This window comes from Ammospiza caudacuta, chromosome 3 (genome assembly GCF_027887145.1).
Source record: "Ammospiza caudacuta isolate bAmmCau1 chromosome 3, bAmmCau1.pri, whole genome shotgun sequence".
Taxonomy (NCBI): domain Eukaryota; kingdom Metazoa; phylum Chordata; class Aves; order Passeriformes; family Passerellidae; genus Ammospiza; species Ammospiza caudacuta.
In genome coordinates this window covers 118,427,599-118,448,679 of record NC_080595.1, presented here as the reverse complement: position 1 = coordinate 118,448,679, position 21,081 = coordinate 118,427,599, and the positions used below count along the sequence as shown (strand labels likewise).

Below are 21,081 nucleotides of genomic sequence, written 5' to 3'. Positions count from 1 at the left end.
CATCCCATCCCATCCCATCCCATCCCATCCCATCCCATCCCATCCCATCCCATCCCATCCCATCCCATCCCTGCAGCCTCCCCTTGTGCTTGGCCCGGGGACAGTGGCGGGGGCAGGGGACAGCACGCACAGGTGACACATCCCCAGGAGCGGGCACTGACCCTGCAGACACTTGCCGCTTCCTCCCCTCCCTCATCCTCCTCAGCCCAGTCTCCAGCGCAGTGGGGATGCAGCCGGCAAAGGGGATCCCGGAGCAGACGCTGCAGAGCGGGACCGGAGCTTCCACATCCCCCGGGCTGAGTGACCGAGGGTGCGGGGACCCTCCGGGCCCGGTGTCCCCCGCTCAGGGCGGCCGGGAGCCCGCAGGGTGCGGGGACCCCGCTCGGGGTGACGCTGATGTCGCTGCCGAGGGACTGCGATGTCCCCGGCCCCCTCTCCCGGTGCCGTTTGTGCTCCGCGTCTGTCCGGCAGCGCCGGGTCGGGGTTCCGGCGGGGACATCGGGGTGTGGGGCGGCATCGGGGTCCCCCCTGTGCCCCACCGGTCCCTTGTGCTCCCCGCAGCCCCAGCTTGGGACCCCCGGCAGCTCCGGCGGCTCCGCGCTCCAGCAGCGGGACGGGACGGGACGGGACGGGACGGGACGGGACGGGACGGGACGGGACGGGGGAGGGTCCCCGCGGCGCCCCCCGCCCGTTCCCTCGGCGGCCCCAGAGAGCCGAACCCGGGAGCCCGGGCCGAGCCGGGGCTGAGCCCCCCGGAGCCCGAGGGCGCGGGCGGAGCCGCCCCCAACCCCACGGGACACCCCCGGTGCGGTTCCACGGGGGGATGCCCGGCCCTGGGGGATGCCCAGCCCTGGGGGAGTGCCCGGTGCGGAGGGGATGCCCGGCCCTAAGGGGGTGCCCGGTGCCGAGGGGGTGCGCCGCATGGGGGGGATGCCCAGCCCGAGGGGGTGCCCGTTCCCGGGGAGATGCCCGGTGCCGAGGGGGTGCCCAGTCCCGAGAGGATGCCCAGCCCGAGGGGGTGCCCGGTCCCGGGGAGATGCCCAATCCCGAGGGGGTGCCCGTTCCCGGGGGGATGCCCCGCACGGGGAGATGCCCGGTCCCGGGGAGATGCCCAGCCCGAGGGGTGCCCGGTCCCGGGGAGATGCCCAATCCCGAGGGGTGCCCGTGCCCGGGGGGATGCCCCGCACGGGGAGATGCCCGGTCCCGGGGAGATGCCCAGCCCGAGGGGTGCCCGGTCCCGAGGGGTGCCCGTGCCCGGGGGGATGCCCGGTCCCGGGGAGATGCCCAGCCCGAGGGGTGCCCGGTCCCGAGGGGTGCCCGTGCCCGGGGGGATGCCCCGCACGGGGGTCCCCGCCCGCCGCCGCCTCCCCCGCCCCCGCCGGGGGGTTCCGCCTGCCGGGGCGGGCGGGCAGGAGGGGCCGGGGGCGGGCGGGGGGCGGCTCCTCCTGCCCCGCTCCCGCCGCCCCCCGCCCCCCGCCCCGGCCCCGGCCCGGCGGCGGCGGCGATGGAGCCCGGCCCGGGGCCGGCCTGAGCCGCGATGCGATGGAGAAGCTGGCGGCGGGGCTGGCCCGGCTCCGCTGGAGCCCCGCGGCGCTGCCCCTCGACGCCATCGTCAGCCAGTGCCGCCTGCCCACCCTCGTCTGCCTCGGGCAGGGTGAGCCCGGCCGGGGATGAAGTCTGGAGGGACGAGAAGGAGGAGGGAGGTTGGAGTGATGGGGAGGAGGAGGAGGAGGGTGGGAGGAAGGCTGGAGGGACCAGGGGAGGGAGGGAGGATGGAGGGACGGAGAGTGAGGCTGGAGTGAGGAGGAGGAGGAGGAGGGAGAAAGGATGGAGTGATGAGGAGGAGGGAGGGGTGGAAGGCGGAGGGATGGGGAGGGAGGGAGGGAGGGAGGAAGGCCGGAGAGTGAGGACGAGGAGGGAGGGAGGCTGGAGTGATGAGGGAAAGGGAGACACGAAAGACGAAGGGACCGGGAAGAGGGAGGGAGGAAGTCTGGGGAGATGAAGAGGAGGGAGGGAGAGTGGAGCGATGAAGAGCAGGGAGCGGTGGAGGGTAGAGGGATGGGGAAGTGAGGAAGGCTTGAGAGTGAAGAGGAGGAAGGGAGGAAGGCTCGGAGGAAGGGATGGAGAGTGGAGGGATTAAGAGAAAAGTAGGAAAGACGAAGAGGTGAGGAGGAGGAATGGTGACTGGAGAAGTGAGGAGGAGGTGGAGGGAGAGAGGAAGGCTGGAGGGGTGAAGAGTAGGCTGGGAGAGGCTGAAGGGATGAGGAGGAGAAAGACCGGAGGGACCAAGAGAAGGAAGGAGGCTGGAGTGCTGAGGAGGAGGAGGGAAAGAGGAAGGGAGGAAGGCTGGGCCAGGTGAGCCCGAGCTGCTGTCCCGGCTCCGGCGCTGCTCGGGTCGGGTCCTTCAGGGTGGGAGGACCGGGGCTGCTCCTCAGGGGGGTCCCTGCCCTCAGGGATGTGAGGGGGCAGTTTGTGTGCCCCAGCCCCCCAGCCACGGCCCAGGATTTCCCCCACTGTCGCCATTCCCGGGTGACTCTCTGGGGGTGCTGGCGGGGGCTGGGAGCCACCGTGTCCCCTCCCTGCCCCGCCTGGGACACGGCCTGGCTGGGGGGGCCTGGCTGGGACCCCCCCCAAGCCCAGGCTGAGGGGGGAGAAGGGGCTGTGGGGCTGTGGGGGTGTGGGGAGCAGGAGATTTGGGGCTGTGAGGCTGTGGGGCTGTGGGGGTGTGGGGAGCAGGGGATGTGGGGTTTGAGGTGCAAGGGCTGTGGGGCTGTGGGGCTGTGGGGTTGTGGGGAGCAGGGGATTTGGGGCTGTGAGGCTGTGGGGCTGTGAGGGTGTGGGGAGCAGGGGATGTGGGGTTTGAGGTGCAGGGGCTGTGGGGAGCAGGGGCTGTGGGGTTGTGGGGAGCAGGGGATTTGGGGCTGTGAGGCTGTGGGGCTGTGGGGTTGTGGGGAGCAGGGGATTTGGGGCTGTGGGGCTGTGGGGCTGTGAGGGTGTGGGGAGCAGGGGCTTCGGGGAGCAGGGGATTTGGGGAGCAGGGGATGTGGAGCTATGAGAGGGTGGGGAGCAGGAAATGTGGGGCTGTGGGGAGCAGGGGATTTGGGGGTGTGGGGAGCAGGGAGCAGGGATGTGGGGCAGTGGGGAGGAGGGGCTATGGGGATGTAGGGAGCAGGGGATGTGGGGATGTGGAGCTGTGGGGAACAGGGCTGTGGGGATGTGGGGATGTGGGGAGCAGGGGCTGTGGGGCTGTGGGGATGTGGGGAGCAGGGGATGTGGGGCTGTGGGGATGTGGGGAGCAGGGCTGTGGGGCTTTGGGGATGTGGGGAGCAGGGCTATGGGGCTGTGGGGATGTGGGGAGCAGGGGCTATGGGGCTGTGGGGATGTGGGGAGCAGGGCTGTGGGGCTGTGGGGCTGTGTGGAGCAGGGGATGTGGGGAGCAGGGGCTATTGGGGGTTGGGGAGCAGGGGATTTGAGGGTGAGGGAAGCAGGAAATGTGGGGCTGTGGGGAGCAGGGGGTGCAGGGTACCCCCAGCCTGGCCGTGTCCCCCCCAGATCAGGGCCCATCCCGGCGGGCTGCAGGGGATGCCGGGGGGTGTTGGGGGTGCCTGGGGGTGTTGGGGGCCCTGGGGGCTGTCGGGGGCCCTGGGGGCTGTTGGGGTGTCTGGAGGGTGTTGGGGGCCCTGGGGGCTCTCGGGGATACCGGGGGCTGTCGGTCGGGGTGCCGCGGTTCTGGAGGGCTCCCGGGGGGGGGGCCCCGCGCCGGCCCCGGCTCAATAAACTTCTTGTTTGCGGCGGCTGCAGCTTTTCAGGGGGGACAAAGAAATTGTTTCCTGGGCAACTGGCGCCTCTTGGCAGCGGCACCTGCTCATCCCTCGCTCCGTCCGTCCGTCCGTCCGTCCGGCGGCGCGGGGGGCGGGGCGGGGGGGTGGCGGTGGTGACAGCGCTGTCCCCCGCAGGTGAGCGCGTGGAGGGGGTGACGGCCCAGGACGTGCTGCTGGTCCACTCGTGCCGGCAGTGGACCACGGTGACCGCGCACAGCCTGGAGGAGGGACACTACGTCATCGGGCCCAAAATCGACATCCCGCTCCAGTACCCAGGTGTGGGGGGGGGCTGGGGACAATGGTGACAGCGGGAATGGTGGCCCTGGGCCAGCAGAGCCCGGACCTGCCCCCCCTCCCGTCCCTCCTCCTGCTGGGGCTGCTCCAGTAAGGTCCAGTTTGGGGCAGGAGATGCTCTGGTTTGGGGGCTGCCCCCACCCCTGGCAGAGCTGCAGAGGGGATGGCAGGGATTGGGATTGGGATCAATGGGATGGGATGGGATGGGATGGGATGGGATGGGATGGGATCCATGGGATGGGATGGGATCCATGGGATGGGATGGGATTCATGGGATGGGATGGGATGAGATGGGATGGGATGGGATGGGATGGGATGGGATTCGTGGGATGGGATGGGATTCATGGGATGGGATGCAGACAAGGACAGCGATGAGGATGGGGTGGGATGGGATAGAGCTGGGAATGGGAGAGAGACGAGGATGGGATGGGGAAAAGAGACAGGGATGAGCTGGGATGGGATGTGGAAGGGATGGGGACAGGGAGAGGGATGAGCGTGGGATGGGGAGGAGCTGGGCTGGGCTGAGGATGAGGATGGGGCCGGGTTGGGGCCGGCAGTGCAGACGAAGGTGCTGAGCTGCCTCTGCCGGCAGCCGCCAGAGCCTTAATGACCCCTCTAAGTGCTCCACGGCGGTAATGAGTCCTGCTAATAAATAAATAATGGGAAATGGAGCGGGGGAGGGGTTAATCACGCGTCCCGCGGGGGCTGCAGGGGGCTGGGCAGTGTGTTAACAGCGATCGGGGGTCGGCCGTGCCCCCGCTGCCCCGGCATGCGGGGCTGAGCCGGCTCCAGCCTCGGGTGCCCCCGAGCCGGGCGAGGAGCTCTGGTGTCCCAGCTCCGCCGCCGGGCGGGCGGGAATTAAAATTCCCGTCAGGTCCGTGCCCGGCAGCCGGAGCCGTGGAGGCGGCGGCGCTGGGGCTGCAGCCGCCCCGCTCCCGTTCCTGACCTTCCCCGCTCCCGTTCCTGCCTCTCCCCGCTCCCATTCCTGCCTCTCCCCGCTCCCATTCCTGCCTCTCCCCGCTCCCGTTCCTGACCTTCCCCGCTCCCGTTCCTGACCTTCCCCGCTCCCGTTCCTGCCTCTCCCTGCTCCCATTCCTGCCTCTCCCCGCTCCCGTTCCTGACCTTCCCCGCTCCCGTTCCTGCCTCTCCCTGCTCCCATTCCTGCCTCTCCCCGCTCCCGTTCCTGACCTTCCCCGCTCCCGTTCCTGCCTCTCCCCGCTCCCATTCCTGCCTCTCCCCGCTCCCATTCCTGCCTCTCCCCGCTCCCGTTCCTGACCTTCCCCGCTCCCATTCCTGCCTCTCCCCGCTCCCGTTCCTGACCTTCCCCGCTCCCGTTCCTGCCTTTCCCCACTCCAGTTCCTGACCTTTCCCCGTTCCTGACGTTTCCCCGCTCCCGTTCCTGCCAATTCCCTCTCTCGTTCCTGTCTCTCCCCATTCCCGTTCCTCCCTTTCCCCATTTCCATTCCTGCCTCTACCCATTCCCATTCCCGCCTTTCCCCGTTCCCGTTCCTGCCTCTCCCTGCTCCCGATCCTTCCTTTTCCCGTTCCTGCCCTTCCCCGTTCCCCGTTCCCGTTCCTACATTTCCCTATTCCTGTTCCTGCCCTTGCCCGCTCCCTTCCGTCCTTTCCTCGCTCCCGTTCCTGCCTCTCCCTATTCCCGTTCCTGCCTTTCCCCATTCCCGTTCCTGCCTTTCCCCATTCCCATTCCTGCCCATTCCCGTTCCCATTCCTGCCTTTCCCCGTTCCTGCCCTTTCCCAGTTCTTGCCTTTCCCCGCTCCCATTCCTGACCTCTCCCCGTTCCCATTCCTGCCTTTCCCTGCTCCAGTTCCTCCTTTCCCGTTCCCGTTCTTGCCCTTCCCCATTCCCATCCCTGCCCTTTCCCCGTTCCCGTTCCTGCCCTTCCCTGTTCCACTGCCCGGTTCCCTTCCCGGTGTCTCTCCCTGGCAGGGCTGGGATGGGATTTTGGGGGGCAATGGGCACCCCTGGCAATTTGGGCTGCTCTGGGCACTCCCAGGAACGCTTTTGGGGGGTCCCTGCAGCTCTGGGGGTGCATCCCATGTACCCCGCGCCTTGTCCCACCCAGAAACCCCCCAGGGATGCTCTGGGGTCCCCTCGCAGCAATGGGACACTGGCAAAGCCCACGGGAATGTCCCCAAAGATGTGGTGGGGACCCCAGGATGCCTCAGGGGTGGCTGTCCCCCGTGAAGGGCCCCAGGGAGGTGACAGCAGGTCCCTGTGAGGAGCTGGAGACCCCGGGCTGCCTCAGGGGTGGCTGTCCCCCGTGAAGGGCCCCAGGGAGGTGACAGCAGGTCCCTGTGAGGAGCTGGGGACCCCGGGCTGCCTCAGGGGTGGCTGTCCCCCGTGAAGGGCCCCAGGGAGGTGACAGCAGGTCCCTGTGAGGAGCTGGGGACCCCAGGATGCCTCAGGGGTGGCTGTCCCCCGTGAAGGGCCCCAGGGAGGTGACAGCAGGTCCCTGTGAGGAGCTCGGGACCCCGGGCTGCCTCAGGGGTGGCTGTCCCCCGTGAAAGGCCCAGGGCGGTGACAGCAGGTCCCTGTGAGAATTCGGGCCCCTTCTCACCTCGGGGGTCCCCTCAGGGAAGTTCAAGCTGCTGGACCAGGACCGGGACCTCCGTGAGCCCGTGCAGTACTTCAACAGCGTGGAGGAGGTGGCCAGCATCTTCCCAGACCGCATCTTCGTCATGGAGGCCATCACCTTCAGCGTGAAGGTCCTGGGGACAGCAGGGGACAGGGCTGGGCCAGCGGGGGACACTGGTGGGACAGCGGGGAGGGGTGGTGGAGCACCAAGAATAATGGTGGGATGACGTTGGGATGGTGGTGGAATGTCATGGATGGTGGTGGGACATCAGGGATGGTGATGGGATGTCAGGGATGGTGGTGGGACATCAGGGATGGTGATGGGATGTCAGGGATGGTGGTGGGACTTCGAGATGGTGGTGGAGCATCAGGAATAATGGTGGTGGCATGTCAGGGATGCTGATGGGACATCAGGGGATGGTGGTGGGATGTCAGGGATGGTAGTGGGACATCAGGAGATAGTGGTGGGACATCAGGAATAATGGTGGGATGATGTCAGGGGATGGTGGTGGAGTTTCAGGGATGGTGGTGGGACTTCGAAATGGTGGTGGAGAACAGGAGTAATGGTAGGAAGATGTCAGGGTGATGGTGGAACTTCAGGGATGGTGGTGGGACATCAGGGATGGTGGCAGGACATTGGAGATGATGGTGGGATGTCTGGGATGGTGGTGGAACATTGGGGGATGGTGGTGGGATAAGGAATAATGGTGGGATGATGTCAGAGTATGGTGGTGGGATGTCAGGGATGGTGATGGGATGTCAGGGATGGTGATGGGATGTCAGGGGTGGTAATGTGACATCAGGGGATGCTGGTGAGACATCAAGGATACTGTTGGGGTGTCGGGGGCCCAGGGCAGGGCAGCGGGTGCCACCTTGGGGCTGTCGCGGGCAGGTGGTGTCGGGGGAGTTCAGCGAGGACAGCGAGGTTTACAACTTCACGCTGAACGCGGGGGACGAGCTGACGCTGATGGGGCAAGCGGAGATCCTGTGCGCCAAGACGGTGAAGGAGAAGTCGCGTTTCAACACCCTCCTGCGCAAGCTGGGCAAGGCGGCGCCGGCCGCGGGGGCGCGGCAGGTGAAGGGCAAGATGCCGTGCCTGATCTGCATGAACCACCGCACCAACGAGAGCCTGAGCCTGCCCTTCCAGTGCAAGGGCCGCTTCAGCACCCGCAGCCCGCTGGAGCTGCGCCTGCAGGAGGGCGAGCACACCATCCGCAGCATCATCGAGAAGGTGCGGCTGCCCGTCAACGTGGCCGTGCCCAGCCGGCCCGCCCGCAACCCCTACGACCTGCACGCCATCCGAGAGGGCCACTGCTACAAGCTGGTCAGCATCATCTCCAAGACGGTGGTGCTGTGCTGCATCCTGCGCCGGGAGGAGCTGGTGCCTTTCCATTTCCTGCTGCTGACCGACATGCCGCGCTTCCAGCTGCCCGAGGGGCTGCTGGCCGGGGACCCGCAGCTGGAGAAGCTGCTGCGGGACAGCGCCGCGTATTGCCACGACCGCTTCAACCCCGACGAGTACTCGCGGGCCGTGCGGGAGGCCAAGCCGGACTTGCTGGAGGAGTGTGCGAGCCCGCGGCGCCTGCGGCTCTGCCTGCCCGCCTGCGGCCGCGAGGAGCTCAGCCAGCCCCTGCAGCGCCTCTCGCTCTGCGCCTGCGGCTCCGGGGGCCCCCGGGAGCCCCCCGGCCGCTGCCAGGCACCGCGGGGCCTCGGCCCGGGCACCCCGCGCCCGCCGCTGCCCGACTTCCCCGAGCCCGAGCGGGAGTACATGACGCCCGACTGGGCCGAGCCCGAGTTCAGGACTCAGGAGCCGCTGGAGATTCCCTACGAGGAGCTGTGGAGCAATGCCAGCCCGGAGGGCTGCTGCGAGCTGGGCAGCAGCGGCGGCCGGCCCGACCTCGTGTCCTTCGGGGCTGTCACCCCGCTGGGGTCCCCGCGCCGGCCCGGGGACGAGCCCCGCGGGGACACGCCGCCCCCGGTGCCACCCAAATCGGAGGCGGTAAGAGCCCGCACCTGTGCCCAGGGATGGGGAATGGCATCGCCGGGCTCCCGTCAGCCAATCCATGGCAAAGCCAGCGCCATGGCAGGGCAGCCCGACCCCCTCCCTGTCCCCTCCCTGGGGTCCCTCCCCAACTCTGCTTGGTCACCCAAACCTGCAGACCTCGCTTCTCCAGGGCTGCCCATCCCCGATCCTCATTCCTCATGACCCCCGGAATGATCCCCAGGGCTCCCTGCACCATCGGGTACCTCAAGCTCTTGGGCTGCCCAGAACCGTGAGGTACCCGACCCTCTGGCCTTCCCTATACAAAATTTCAGGCTCCCCTTCACCACAGGGTACCCCAATATTGTGATCTCCTCGCACCACCGGCTAGGAGGGCCCCAAGCCTCCCCACTCGCACCCAGAACTTTGTGGTCGGGCAGGACCGGCTGTCCCCGACCCCCATCACCCCCTCCAGCCGCGGGGATCCCCGGCTCCCCCCGGGCCCTGACGGCGCTGCCCCGTTCCAGGTGAAGGAGGAGTGCCGGCTGCTGAACGCGCCCCCGGTGCCGCCCCGGGGCAGCCGCCCCCCGGCCCCCTGCAGCCCCCCGGCCCCCCTGCGCTGCCCGAAGCTGGCACCCGTGCCCTCGCCCAGCCCCAGCCTCTCCTACTACTCCTCGGGGCTCCACGACGGGTGAGTGGCTCCGGGGACACCGGGGAGGGTGGGTTGGGGTACCCGAATCCCAGGGATGGGGACACCGGGGTGATGGTGACACTGCCCTCGCCCCCGCAGGTCGGCCCCGCGCAGCGGCAGCGCCTCGCCCTCTCCGGACGCGTACTCGCTGTACTGCTACCCCTGCACCTGGGCCGACTGCAAGGCTGCCGAGCCCCCCGGGCGGCCGCTGCCCCCGGCCCAGCCCGCGCCCAGCTCCTGGTCCGAGCCCTGGGCGTTCCCCGAGCCGGGCGCCGGGGCGGGCAGCGGCTGCTCCACGCCGCTGCTGGGGTCCGAGCCCCCCCTGAAGCCCTTCCGCAGCTGCCCCCGCCTCAAGCCCCCGCACCCCCAAAAGCGCTTCGCCCCCTTCGGGGCGCTCAACCCCTTCGCCGGCCCGGCAGAGTGGCCGGAGAGTCCCGAGTGGTCCAAAGCGGCGCCTTCGGCCCCGGCCGCTCCCTCCTCCTCCTCCTCGCCGGAGCCCTTCGCCCCCGCCGAGGAAGCGGCGGCCCCTCCTCGGCCCCCCAAGGGCTTGGACGGGGACGGCATCGTCATCCGGGGGGCGGCCCCGCTGTCCCCCGCCGTCCTGCGCGGGGCCGAGGGCGTCACCCGCCTGTACCTGGCCCAGGGGGTCATCGAGGTGCCGCCGGCGGCGAGGGGCGATGGGGCAGCGCCGCCGGCCGCCCCCCGGCCCAGCGGGGACGGCCCGGCCTGGCTGCCCCCCGCCGACCTGTCGGCGCTGTCGCTGGAGGAGGTGTCCAAGTGCCTGCGCTTCATCGGCCTCTCCGAGGACGTCGTGAGCTTCTTCGCCCGCGAGAGGATCGACGGCAGCATCTTCGTGCAGCTCAGCGAGGAGATCCTGGCCGACGACTTCCGCCTCACCAAGCTCCAGGTGAAGAAGATCATGCAGTTCATCAAGGGCTGGCGCCCCAAGATCTAGTGCCACGCCGGGGACCCCCTGCACGGGCAGGTCCCCAAATCACCTGGAGCACGGCTCTGGGTGGCCCCGCTCCCGTCCCTCTCTGATGCTGCAGGTTCTCCTCTCTCCCACTGCCCAGCCCTCCCCAGTTCCCCTTTTAACACTGGACAGTAATTTTGGCCCCAAAGGGCTGGAAAACACTGGATTTTGCGTCGACTGGTTTAACTTAATCCTTGTGGATTAGCATAATAAACGTACGGGAGAGTAACGAGCCCCCAGAGAAGGCTCTTGCTTGGGGAGGAGGGGAAGGGGGGGGATGGATGCTCTGAGGGGTCTCTCCCCTCCTTGCAGACCCTTCCCATCCATTGGGGAGGGATTACCAGCTCCGTGCCTGCCCCACCACTCAGCAGAGGCAGATGAGATGATGTCTTGGCCCAATTCTGGTCTGGGAGCTTTGAAAGACAGGGAGAGGTGACATGAAGAGCAGCAGGGTTCAGCCATGGCCCAAGGCCTGCCAGGGAGCAGGAAAATGGCAGGAAGCTGGAAAGGAAGCCAGGGAGGGGGGGCCAGGCCAGTGACAGGTGCCCAGAGATTTAAAGCCTTTTAGTTTAACTTGATCTCTCCCCACGGGGGGGCCCTCTGGCCTTTGGCTGCTCCATCTGCAATTACAGGCAGGTCCATCTGCCAGGATCACCTGCCAGGATCACCCTGTGGCAGAGAGAGCTGGAGGCTCCTCACAGCCCCTGAGTGATGGCAGAGGTGACACTGCTTTGTCCCGCACTGCTGCCATCCCGCCCCTCCATGGACCCAGGACACCAGGGCCTGAACCAGTCAATCTCCACTCAAGCTGTTCCCTCAGGGAGATGGAAGGAGAAGCAGGAGTCCAAACCCAGGAGATGGGGCTTTATTTTGGTGGCTGTTGATGGAAAGGCAAGGCCTCGGCTCCAGCCACAAGCTGGATGCTACTGGCCAGGCTGGAAGCTCTGGAGGCCACGGCTCAGGAGGCAAAGGCAGCAGGAATTCCCTCCCCCAGCACGGAGCCCCCAGGCCCAGGCTGGCTTGGGACGGACGTACCCAACACACAGTGGCTGGTAAGGCACTTGAAATGACTACAAGCCCTGAGGCAACCTCCTGCCCCCCTCCCTCCTTTCTTCTTTTTTTCCTTCCTTCCTTTCTTCCCTTCCTGCCCCGGGAGCTTTGGAGATTAACCTATGGAGAATGGGGTGCAGAGGGGAGCTGGGGCCCGGCTGGAGGAGCTGTCGGGGTGTCACCAGGCCACCTCACTGGTGGAACTTCCTGCTGGGGCTGTTGGCGTGGTCCAGCAGGAGCTGGCACGGTGTGAACTGGCTGCCGTACACGGCCTCGTACTTGCGCAGTTTGTCCACGAGCTGCCGGGCGCCGTAGGAGTCGGCGAACCTGAAGGGACCTGCGGGGACAGGGACATGGCTGTGATGGGGACACAGGGCTGGGATGGGGACATGGCTGGGACAAGGACACAGGGCTGGGATGGGGACATGGCTGGGACAGGGACACAGGGCTAGGATGGGGACATGGCTGGGATAGGGACATGGAGCTGACAGAGACACATCTGGGACAGGGACACGGATGTGGACAGGGACATGACTGGGACAGGGAAATGACTGTGACAGGGACACGGATGTGACAGGGACACAGGGCTGGGACGGGACACGGCTGTGACAGGGACACGGTGGGGACACGGACATGGCTGTGACAGGGACACACCGGTGATGGGGACATGGATGTGACAGGGACATGGCTGGGACGGGGACACATGGCTGCGATGGGGACATGGCTAGGACAGGGACATGGTGGGGACGGGGACACGGCTGGGACAGGGACACGGCTGTGACAGGGACATGGCAGGGACAGGGACATGGCGGGTACGAGGACAGAGCAGAGACAGGGACAGAGCTGTGACAGGGACAGAGCTGTGACAGGGACACATGGCTGGAACAGGGACATGGTGGGGACAGGGACACATCTGGGATGGGGAAGGGGACACAGCAGCGATGGGGACATGGCTGTGATGGGGACATGGCAGGGACAGGGACATGGCAGGGACATGGATACAGCAGGGACGGGGATACATGGCTGTGACAGGGACATACTGCTGGGACAAGGACACAACTGGGACAGGGACATGGCTGTGACAGGGACACAGCAGGGACAGGGACGCGCTGCTGGGACAGGGACACATAGCTGGGACAGGGAAGAAGAAGCACCAAAGTGCCTGGAAGGGTCCCACACCCAGAAGCAATGGCTTTGTCCCATTCATCCTTCTCCACAAGAGACCCCCCAGTCTCTCATCAGGGACTCTGCTCCCTGCTCACCTGAGCTGGGGAGGGCTGGGGACAAGCTGGGACATGGATAACCACAGAATCATGGATGGTTTTGGTGGGAAGGGATCTCAAATCCCATCCATTCCCACCCTGCCAAGTCTCACCCCCTCCCACTGTCCCAGGGTGCTCCATCCCCAGTGTCCAGCCTGGCCTTGGGCACCGCCAGGGATCCAGGGGCAGCCCCAGCTGCTCTGGGCACCCTGTGCCAGGGCCTGCCCACCCTCACAGGGAAGAACTCCTTCCCAATATCCTGTCCAACCACGGGAAGCCATTCCCCATTGTCCTGTCCCTCAGGCCTTTGTAAGAAGTCCCTTGGGGCTGCTCCCTCAGTCTGAACATGGCTCAAGGAGGGAAAGCACCAGGCAGTGGCAGAAGCACCACCTCAGAGCCCTTGGTGAACTCCAGCAGCAGTGTCAAGTGACAGCATCAGAGGCATGGAATTATTTAGGGTGGAAAAGCCCTTTGAGACTATTGAGTCCAAACATTCCTCAGCAGTGCCAAGACTACCACTAACCCATGTCCCCAAGGGCCACATGCACAAGGCTTTTAAATCCCTTTTTAAATGGAGAGTTTACAGCTGTGCCAGGGATGGACAGCCTGGAATTACTCCCAGTATCCAACCTACACCCTCTGTGATGCAGCTTGAGGCCATTTCCTCAGGCTGCAGCTCAAACCTGGCCTTGCCACATGGCTGCAGCCCACGGGGAGCTCTGGAGCCCAAAGCCCAGCCAGAGCACTCACCTCCCAGGCAGGGGGGGAAGCCCAGGCCGAACACAGCCCCGATGTCCCCCTCCACGGGGTTGCTGAGGATGCCCTCCTGCAGGCACATGGCGGCCTCGTTGACAAACCGTGTCACCAGGCGCATCTGGATGTCCTCGTCGGAGCAGCTGTGGGACAGAGGCTGTGAGAGCTGGGCAGGGCCAGCACACAGGGGGGACACAGAACCAGGCCAGGGGTGGGAATGGCCTCCCTGGGATGTCCCAGTCCATGTGAGGATCAGGGCTAAGCCCTGGGAGTGTCCTGAAGCAGGCACTAAGAACCAGGGAATGGCTGAGATTGGAAGGGACCACTGGGGCTCCTCTAGTGCAGGGTTTCCTGGGGCATGGCACTCAGGATTGTGGCCAGGTGGATATGGAATAAAAGCAACGGCTTGATCAACCTCTGTGTTCAGCCATGTCATGGAATCACAGAATGGTTTGGGCTGAAAGGGACCTTAGAGCCCATCCAGTGTCACCCTTACCATGGCAGGGACACCTTCCCCTATCTCAGGTTGCTCCAAGCCCCAGGGATCTTCCAGCGGACCCAGGGGCAGCCCCAGCTGCTCTGGGCACCTGTGCCAGGGCCTGCCCACCCTCTAATTCCCAATCTCCCATCCAGCCCTGCCCTCTGGCACTGGGAGCCATTCCCTGGCTCCTGTCCCTCCATCCTTGTCCCCAGTCCCTCTGCAGCTCTCCTGGAGCCCCTTCAGGCCCTGCCAGGGGCTCTGAGCTCTCCCTGGATCCTTCTCCTCTCCAGGTGAGCAGCCCCAGCTCTCCCAGCCTGGCTCCATGCCCCTCAATGCCACCTGGTGCCCCTCGTGCTGCTGCTCAGAGCACAAGGAGCTGGGCAGAGCAGGAGCCAGCCCCAGCCTTCCCTCACACACAGGTACTCACACATCAGGATTTGCTGGCACCCTGAACTTTTCCAAGATCTCATCCATGCCAGAATTCAGACTCCTGTTCTTCACTCCCTCCTGGTACACGTAGAAGCCTTTCCCTGCCTTGCGACCTGCGGGGATCACAGCACACAATCAGCTCCTGCATGTGTCCTGTTTCCTCCTGAACCCTTGGATCTTGTTTTGTGCCTGCTGTTCCTGCTCCTGGACAGACCCTCCCAGCACTCTGCACTCGGAGCACTGTCACAGACATCTTTTATGAAAAATCCTCTCCTGAGGCTTTTTCCTCCTGAGAAGCTGAGAGGCCTCAGGAACAAAATGTAAACAATGATTATCTGCTCCTGTGGAATGCAACAGCTGCATCTGTGATTGGATGTTGGATCCCATGTTGGATGTTTGTAATTAATGGCCAATCACAGTCAGCTGGCTCGGACAGAGAGTCCAAGCCACAAGCCTTTGTTATCATTCCTTCTTATTCTATTCTTAGCTAGCCTTCTGAGGAAATCCTTTCTTCTATTCTTTCAGTATAGTTTTAATGTAATATATATCATAAAATAATAAATCAGCCTTCTGAAACATGGAGTCAGATCCTCACCTCTTCCCTCAACCAAAAACCCCTGTGAACACGGTCACAGAGCACAGATCTGCTGCCTCAGCAGGGGCACAGGGAAGGGACCTTGGCAAGAAGCTGCCACTGTGCCAGGCCCTTTCTCTGGGTCCACAGGACCAACAGCAGCACTGCCTCTGTGGGAGGGATTCCTGCCCCATTCCCAGGGCTGCTCTCCCACTGCTGGTGCCTTTCCCGGAGCAGAGGGGACACCCTTTAGCTGAGAACACCTCAGCAGCTCACCTAAGAAGCCTTTCTGCACCATGAGCTTGAAGAGGTCGATGCTGCCCCCTCCGAAGCGCTGCCCAAAGGCCTTGCCCAGGTCCTCGGCCACGTGGGTGGCCACGTCCACGCCCACCTCGTCAATCAGCGTGGCCGCTCCCACCGGGAAGCCGAAGGCCGTGGAGATGGCATCCACTCTCTTCGGGTCAATGCCCTCCTGCAGGAGAGGAGGGGAAACCATGAGATCTCAGGGTGAGGTGGGGCAGAGAGCCCAGCCCCATTAACTGACTGCAAACAGGAGCCAGGAGCAGGCTGGGGACAGCCACAAAACCCAGGGTTGGTGACACACATCCTCTCCTGTCCACACCCAGGCAGAGCACACCCCTGCCCTGGCCAGAGCAGAAGCAATTTCCATGATTATTTGGGGAATGCTCACCTGGAGAACTCGGACCACCTCTGACAGCATTGGCCCCAGGCACCTGGTGGTGTAGAATCCAGGCCCATCCTGGGAAAAGCAGTGCAGGGAGGCAGGTGAGTTCTTGGCAGCACCAGAACTGTGGCTCACAGCCCAGGCTGCACTTCAGACCCCCCAAACCTCATCTCCTACACTATGGTACTGACTGCCAGAATAGGTTGGGTGTTTTTTTTTCCCTGTAAAGCTCAGCAGTGTTTGCAGGCTTCCATGAACTTACTCCCTGCAAGTTCCCATCCCAGTGTTTTTATTTGAATTAGTGCCTGCAGGTCCAGAGCAAGCTGCTGCTTCACTAAGCCCAACAGGCTGGTGAGGCAAAGGGTGCTCAGCACAAAGGAAACCAGCATAAGCCAGTTGTTCCACCTCTGCTGCTCCCCACAAAGTCAGGAAGCAGCAGATGAGCTGCAAACTGCCCTGCAGGGAGGCAGCTCAGGTGGGGATGAGGCTCAGGGAAGCAGCTCTGCATCCCCACTGGTGTTTGGAGATGCCCAGAGCACTTTCTGACAAGCCAGTTTTCCCAGCACTACAGGAAAGACATGCTCAGCATTCTGGCAACCTCAGGAATCAGGAAAAATACAGGGACACCTTCCTCTGTCCCAGGTTGCTCCAAGCCCTGACCAACCTGGCCTTGGACAATTCCAGGAATGGGGCAGCCACAGCTCCTCTGGGCAACCTGTGCCAGGGCCTCCCCAGCCTCACAGGGAAGAATTTGTCCCTAATATCCAACCTAAATCCACTTTTCCACATTCCTGCCCCTCTCCCCCAAGATTTAAGCCAGGCAGAGGAGTTGCTGCTCACTGACCCTCTGTCCTTGCAGCCTGCCAGGGAGCTGAGGTGGTGACAGTCCTGTCACTGTCTGGGATGCCCTGGAAGCTGTGTGGGACAGGAGTGCCAGCTCCTCGTGCTGGCCCTGCACGTGTGCCTGGTGGCCTTCCATGCCTGCCCTGAAGGACATGTGAGGATCACCTGGGCACTTGCCCCTTTCTGACTTCCCTTTTCACTTCTCAGAGGAGCAGCCAATGTGTCCACAGACATGTTTCACCCTCCCCTCAGTGCACAAACCCTTTTATTTATTACCCAGCCCCAGCAGTGTCCCCTCACCTTCACCACGATGACCACTTTGCCCTGTTTGAGGCCAACATCAACAGCACAAGCAGCTGTGTCCTGGGAGGTTTTCTCTGTGGTGATGATTTCCAGCAGCTGCATCTTGTCAACAGGGGAGAAGTAGTGCATCCCAATCACCTGGCAGAGAGAGGAGCTGGGTTCAGAGGGATTCTGGCTCCCAGAGGAATCAGCTGGGTGAGCTGAGTGCAGAGGGAAGGCCCTGAGCACACTCTGCATCTATGACAGGAGTGCTCTCCAATTCCCTCCTCTCCTTGGTTTTCCAAGGAGAGAAAACCAAGGAGAAAACCAAGGACACACAGCACATGCCCAGGAGCTCCTGTCTTTCAGGATAAAGGTACAACTTTTACAGGACCACTTAAGCCAAATCTGCCTGGGAATCCCTGAGCTCATCCCTAGGGAAATGAGGGGCATGGTGTGACCTGGAGGGACACCTGAGCTGGCAGTGCAGCCCCACCCAGTCTGCTGGGCTCAGGGAGTCCTTGCAAGCTGCCTGTGAATGTCTGTGGTGAGGAAATGAATTTAAGGATGAAAAGGCTTCTATCCAGGAACTCATTAGAGAGGGAAGTGCAGCCTTCCCCCGGGAACAGCGTTTAAGTGCAGATTATCTCAGTGTGCCTCACTGTGTGAGTGTGACCATGCCATCAGCCTGTCACCTTCATGCCTCCTGGCAGCCACACTTGGCACCAAGCCCTGGGTAAGTCAGAGGCACCTTGCTGAGTTGCAGGCTGCAAAACTAATTAAAGAAAATGTGCTAATTAGTTAACTGACTTCCTATGAGTTTCCCCCTAAGAGCCATTGTACAGGCAATTTAAACAGCAAGAGGATGTAATTTGTAAGGATGAACAAATGAGGCTCAGTTGGCAATTTGGATGCAACAGAGGTCCCACAGCAAATGAGGAAGAGGCTCAGCAGGGTGACAGGAACCCCCAGCAGGTCACCTCACACTCACAGGCACCACAGGTACCCCTGGCAGGGCAGTGGGATCAGTGCTCCTGCTCAGATGGACTGAGGCTGCAAAAGCCCTGCAAGATCACTGAGTCCCAGCTGTGCCCAATCCCCACCTTGTCACCAGCCCAGAGCACTCAGTGCCACATTCAGGAATTCCCTTGTCACCTGCAGGGACGGGGACTCCAAACCTCCCTGAGCAGCCCCTTCCAATGCCTGACTACTCCTTCCAGGAAGAAATTCCTCCTGATATCCAAGCTGAACCTGCCCTGGAACAGCTTGAGGCCATTTCTTCTCATCCTGTTTCTTTTCCCTGGGAGCAGAGCCCAAGCCCCACTCGGCTCCAACCTTCCACAGCTTCTCTGCCCCCAACACCTTCTGATGTGTGCTGCCCCACCAACATCACCCTGGGGGTGAATCCACCTTCTCCTCACCTGCCCCCAAGCTCTTTGCTCAAAGCTGGCCCTGGGAGCAGAGGATGAGCTGTGCCATGTCCTGAGGAGAGGGCAGAAGGTCTCTAAAGCAAAGCCACCTCACCAAGGACAGCTCTGTGCAGGGCACGTGGCCTTGGGGACTCACCTTCTCAGGCCTCTTGCTGGCAGCAGCAATCTGGCTGATGGGAAGGGCAGAGGTGTTACTGGCGAAGATACAGTGAGTAGGGATCACCTGGAGGGGACAAGGGACACACACAGTGAGCAGGGATCACCTGGGAGGGGACAAGGGACACACACAGTGAGCAGGGATCACCTGGGAGGGGACAAGGGACACACACAGTGAGCAGGGATCACCTGGAGGGGACAAGGGACACACACAGTGAGCAGGGATCACCTGGAGGGGACAAGGGACAGTGAGCAGGGATCACCTGGAGGGGACAAGGGACACACACAGTGAGCAGGGATCACCTGGAGGGGACAAGGGACAGTGAGCAGGGATCACCTGGAGGGGACAAGGGACACACAGTGAGTAGGGATCACCTGGAGGGACAAGGGACACACAGTGAGCAGGGATCACCTGGAGGGGACAAGGGACACACACAGTGAGCAGGGATCACCTGGAGGGGACAAGGGACAGTGAGCAGGGATCACCTGGAGGGGACAAGGGACACACAGTGAGTAGGGATCACCTGGAGGGACAAGGGACACACAGTGAGCAGGGATCACCTGGAGGGGACAAGGGACACACACAGTGAGTAGGGATCACCTGGAGGGGACAAGGGACACACACAGTGAGCAGGGATCACCTGGAGGGGACAAGGGACACACACAGTGAGCAGGGATCACCTGGAGGGGACAAGGGACAGTGAGCAGGGATCACCTGGAGGGGACAAGGGTCAGAACACAGTGAGCAGGGATCACCTGGAGGGGACAAGGGACACACACAGTGAGCAGGGATCACCTGGGAGGGGACAAGGGACAGTGAGCAGGGATCACCTGGAGGGGACAAGGGACACACAGTGAGTAGGGATCACCTGGAGGGACAAGGGACAGTGAGCAGGGATCACCTGGAGGGGACAAGGGACACACACAGTGAGCAGGGATCACCTGGAGGGGACAAGGGACAGTGAGCAGGGATCACCTGGAGGGGACAAGGGTCAGAACACAGTGAGCAGGGATCACCTGGAGGGGACAAGGGTCAGAACACAGTGAGCAGGGATCACCTGGAGGGGACAAGGGACACACACAGTGAGCAGGGATCACCTGGAGGGGACAAGGGGCTGTGTCAGCACACAGGACCATGCAGAGCCCTGGGAGATCAGGGAGCCCTGGCTAATGAGACAAACTGGGTTTGCTCATTAGAAACTAATTGGAAAGCAGTAGCTCAAGTCAGACAGCTGTGATTTGCCCTGAACTCTCCCCAGGTCTGCAGTATCAGGCCCAGAGCTCCCTTGTTTCTGGCAGGCATCTGCAGCCACAGGAGACACTGCAGGGAACACCCCTTTCCCTCAGTGTGCCCTTGGATAGAACAGAGGGACAGCAGGTGAAGGACTGCAAGGTGTGGAGATACCCAAGGACATCCCTGTCACATCAGTCTGCTCAGTCAAATGGAAGCTTTTTTTGGAGCACTTTTTTTTTGTCCCATTCAGCTACCAATTCTTTAATGGAGCAGGGAGTGTCCTCAGTGAACAGAAAGGCTGCTCTGGATGCCTGTTCATGTCCTGGTGTAGCTGATTAGTACCCAGACCCAAGAGCAGCACAAAGGGGAGGGGAGAAACCCAGCAGCACAGCCCAGGACCCTCCACCAGCCAGGGCCCCCATCCAGGGGCTGCTCAGGACTGATACTCACAGCCTCCACCTCCTTCAGCACTTTGTGTTTGACACTGATGTCCTCAAACACGGCCTCGATGACCATGTCTGCCTTCTCAAAGCCCTTGTAGTCCAGCTGGCCCATCAGGTTGCTGAGGATGGAGTCCCTCTCAAATGATGTCAGGCTCTTCTTCTTCACCTTGCCATTCAGCCTAGGGAGGGACAGCTCTGTCACAGCTCCTGAGTGGACCAGCCAGGCTGCTGGAGGTGCACCATGGGAATCCCTCCTGTCTCCCCCCAGAACTCCCATCTCTGACCCTGCAGGACTGTCACTCTGTGCTGTGACCCCTCCTTCCACGTGGGAACAGGAGAGTCCTGCTCCTACAGCTCAGCTGAAGGTTGGTCACTGACATTCCTGACTACACGCAGCTGAGTACTGTTACTGCAGAGCCAGGAGAACAGGGAAAGAAACCCAGCAAGAAAACCCTGGGATGCCTTCCCTGCCTTTAGGCAGCCAGGATCACTTTTTCCTTAGCTCTAGAAGTCACTGCTGAATCTTAGGACTCTACCTACCTAAGGAGCTAAGGGTGAGCCCATCCCACAGCAATATCCCAGCACACTGCAGGGGACAACATTAAAATAAAGCTTTTCTGCGACATCCATGGCTCCTCCAGCAGAGCAGCAGTGTCAGGAGCTGTTGTTGCTGACAGCACAGGAGAACTATGACTAAACCCAGCCCAGTGGCACCAGAGCAAACCCCCTGAACACACATACCCCTTGTAGACCTGCTGCTGGCCTCTGTCCAGACCCTTCTGTGCCGTGTCCTTCAGAATGGTCTTGATGCCCTTATCCACAGAAACCTGGGCGATGCCAGCTCCCATGAGCCCTGCTCCCAGCACAGCCAGAGTCCTGCAGAGAAGGAACAAGGGGACACCTTCAACATAGACATGGAGAACTCCCATCACTGCTGGCAGAGTCACAGAGCTCCTGTCATCCATCCAGGCACCACCTGAGTGAGGCCACACAGCAGTGAGGCCTCCAAACTGCAGTGGGTCAGGCTCTGGAGGCTGGGAACCTCTGCTCTGATCACAGCTCTGCAGCTCACTCAGTCCCAGGAGCCTTTCAGAGATCCCCAA

The 21,081-nt window shown here is 63.0% G+C and overlaps 2 protein-coding genes across 2 annotated transcripts in view; one reads left to right on the top strand and one right to left on the bottom strand.

The window, feature by feature from the left end:
• The first annotated feature begins 1,516 nt into the window (after positions 1-1,516).
• Positions 1,517-10,492, top strand: GAREM2 (GRB2 associated regulator of MAPK1 subtype 2). The gene is made up of 6 exons (XM_058802563.1): positions 1,517-1,654; positions 3,957-4,097; positions 6,712-6,842; positions 7,604-8,710; positions 9,220-9,383; positions 9,483-10,492. Exons 1-6 carry the CDS (start codon positions 1,543-1,545, stop codon positions 10,336-10,338), a joined length of 2,511 nt encoding a protein of 836 aa, XP_058658546.1. The 5' UTR covers positions 1,517-1,542; the 3' UTR covers positions 10,339-10,492.
• A 714-nt stretch (positions 10,493-11,206) lies between these two features.
• The window catches only part of HADHA (hydroxyacyl-CoA dehydrogenase trifunctional multienzyme complex subunit alpha), a 29,544-nt gene continuing 19,669 nt past the window's right edge, over positions 11,207-21,081 (bottom strand). The window contains exons 12-20 of the mRNA XM_058801256.1: positions 20,720-20,854; positions 19,986-20,157; positions 18,282-18,368; positions 16,734-16,874; positions 15,597-15,665; positions 15,182-15,377; positions 14,330-14,444; positions 13,419-13,564; positions 11,207-11,743 (exon numbers count right to left, since the gene is read on the bottom strand). Coding sequence (XP_058657239.1) covers positions 11,598-11,743; positions 13,419-13,564; positions 14,330-14,444; positions 15,182-15,377; positions 15,597-15,665; positions 16,734-16,874; positions 18,282-18,368; positions 19,986-20,157; positions 20,720-20,854 — 1,207 coding nt within the window. The 3' untranslated portion in view covers positions 11,207-11,597. The remainder of the gene's footprint in view (positions 11,744-13,418; positions 13,565-14,329; positions 14,445-15,181; positions 15,378-15,596; positions 15,666-16,733; positions 16,875-18,281; positions 18,369-19,985; positions 20,158-20,719; positions 20,855-21,081) is intronic.

Excerpts from the sequence above, each read along its gene's own strand:
- GAREM2 (XM_058802563.1), top strand. The coding sequence starts at position 1,543 with ATGGAGAAGCTGGCGGCGGGGCTGGCCCGGCTCCGCTGGAGCCCCGCG. Across the intron at positions 1,655-3,956 it reads CCTCGTCTGCCTCGGGCAGG|GTGAGCGCGTGGAGGGGGTG; the intron begins GTGAGCCCGGCC and ends TGTCCCCCGCAG. Across the intron at positions 6,843-7,603 it reads CCATCACCTTCAGCGTGAAG|GTGGTGTCGGGGGAGTTCAG; the intron begins GTCCTGGGGACA and ends TGTCGCGGGCAG.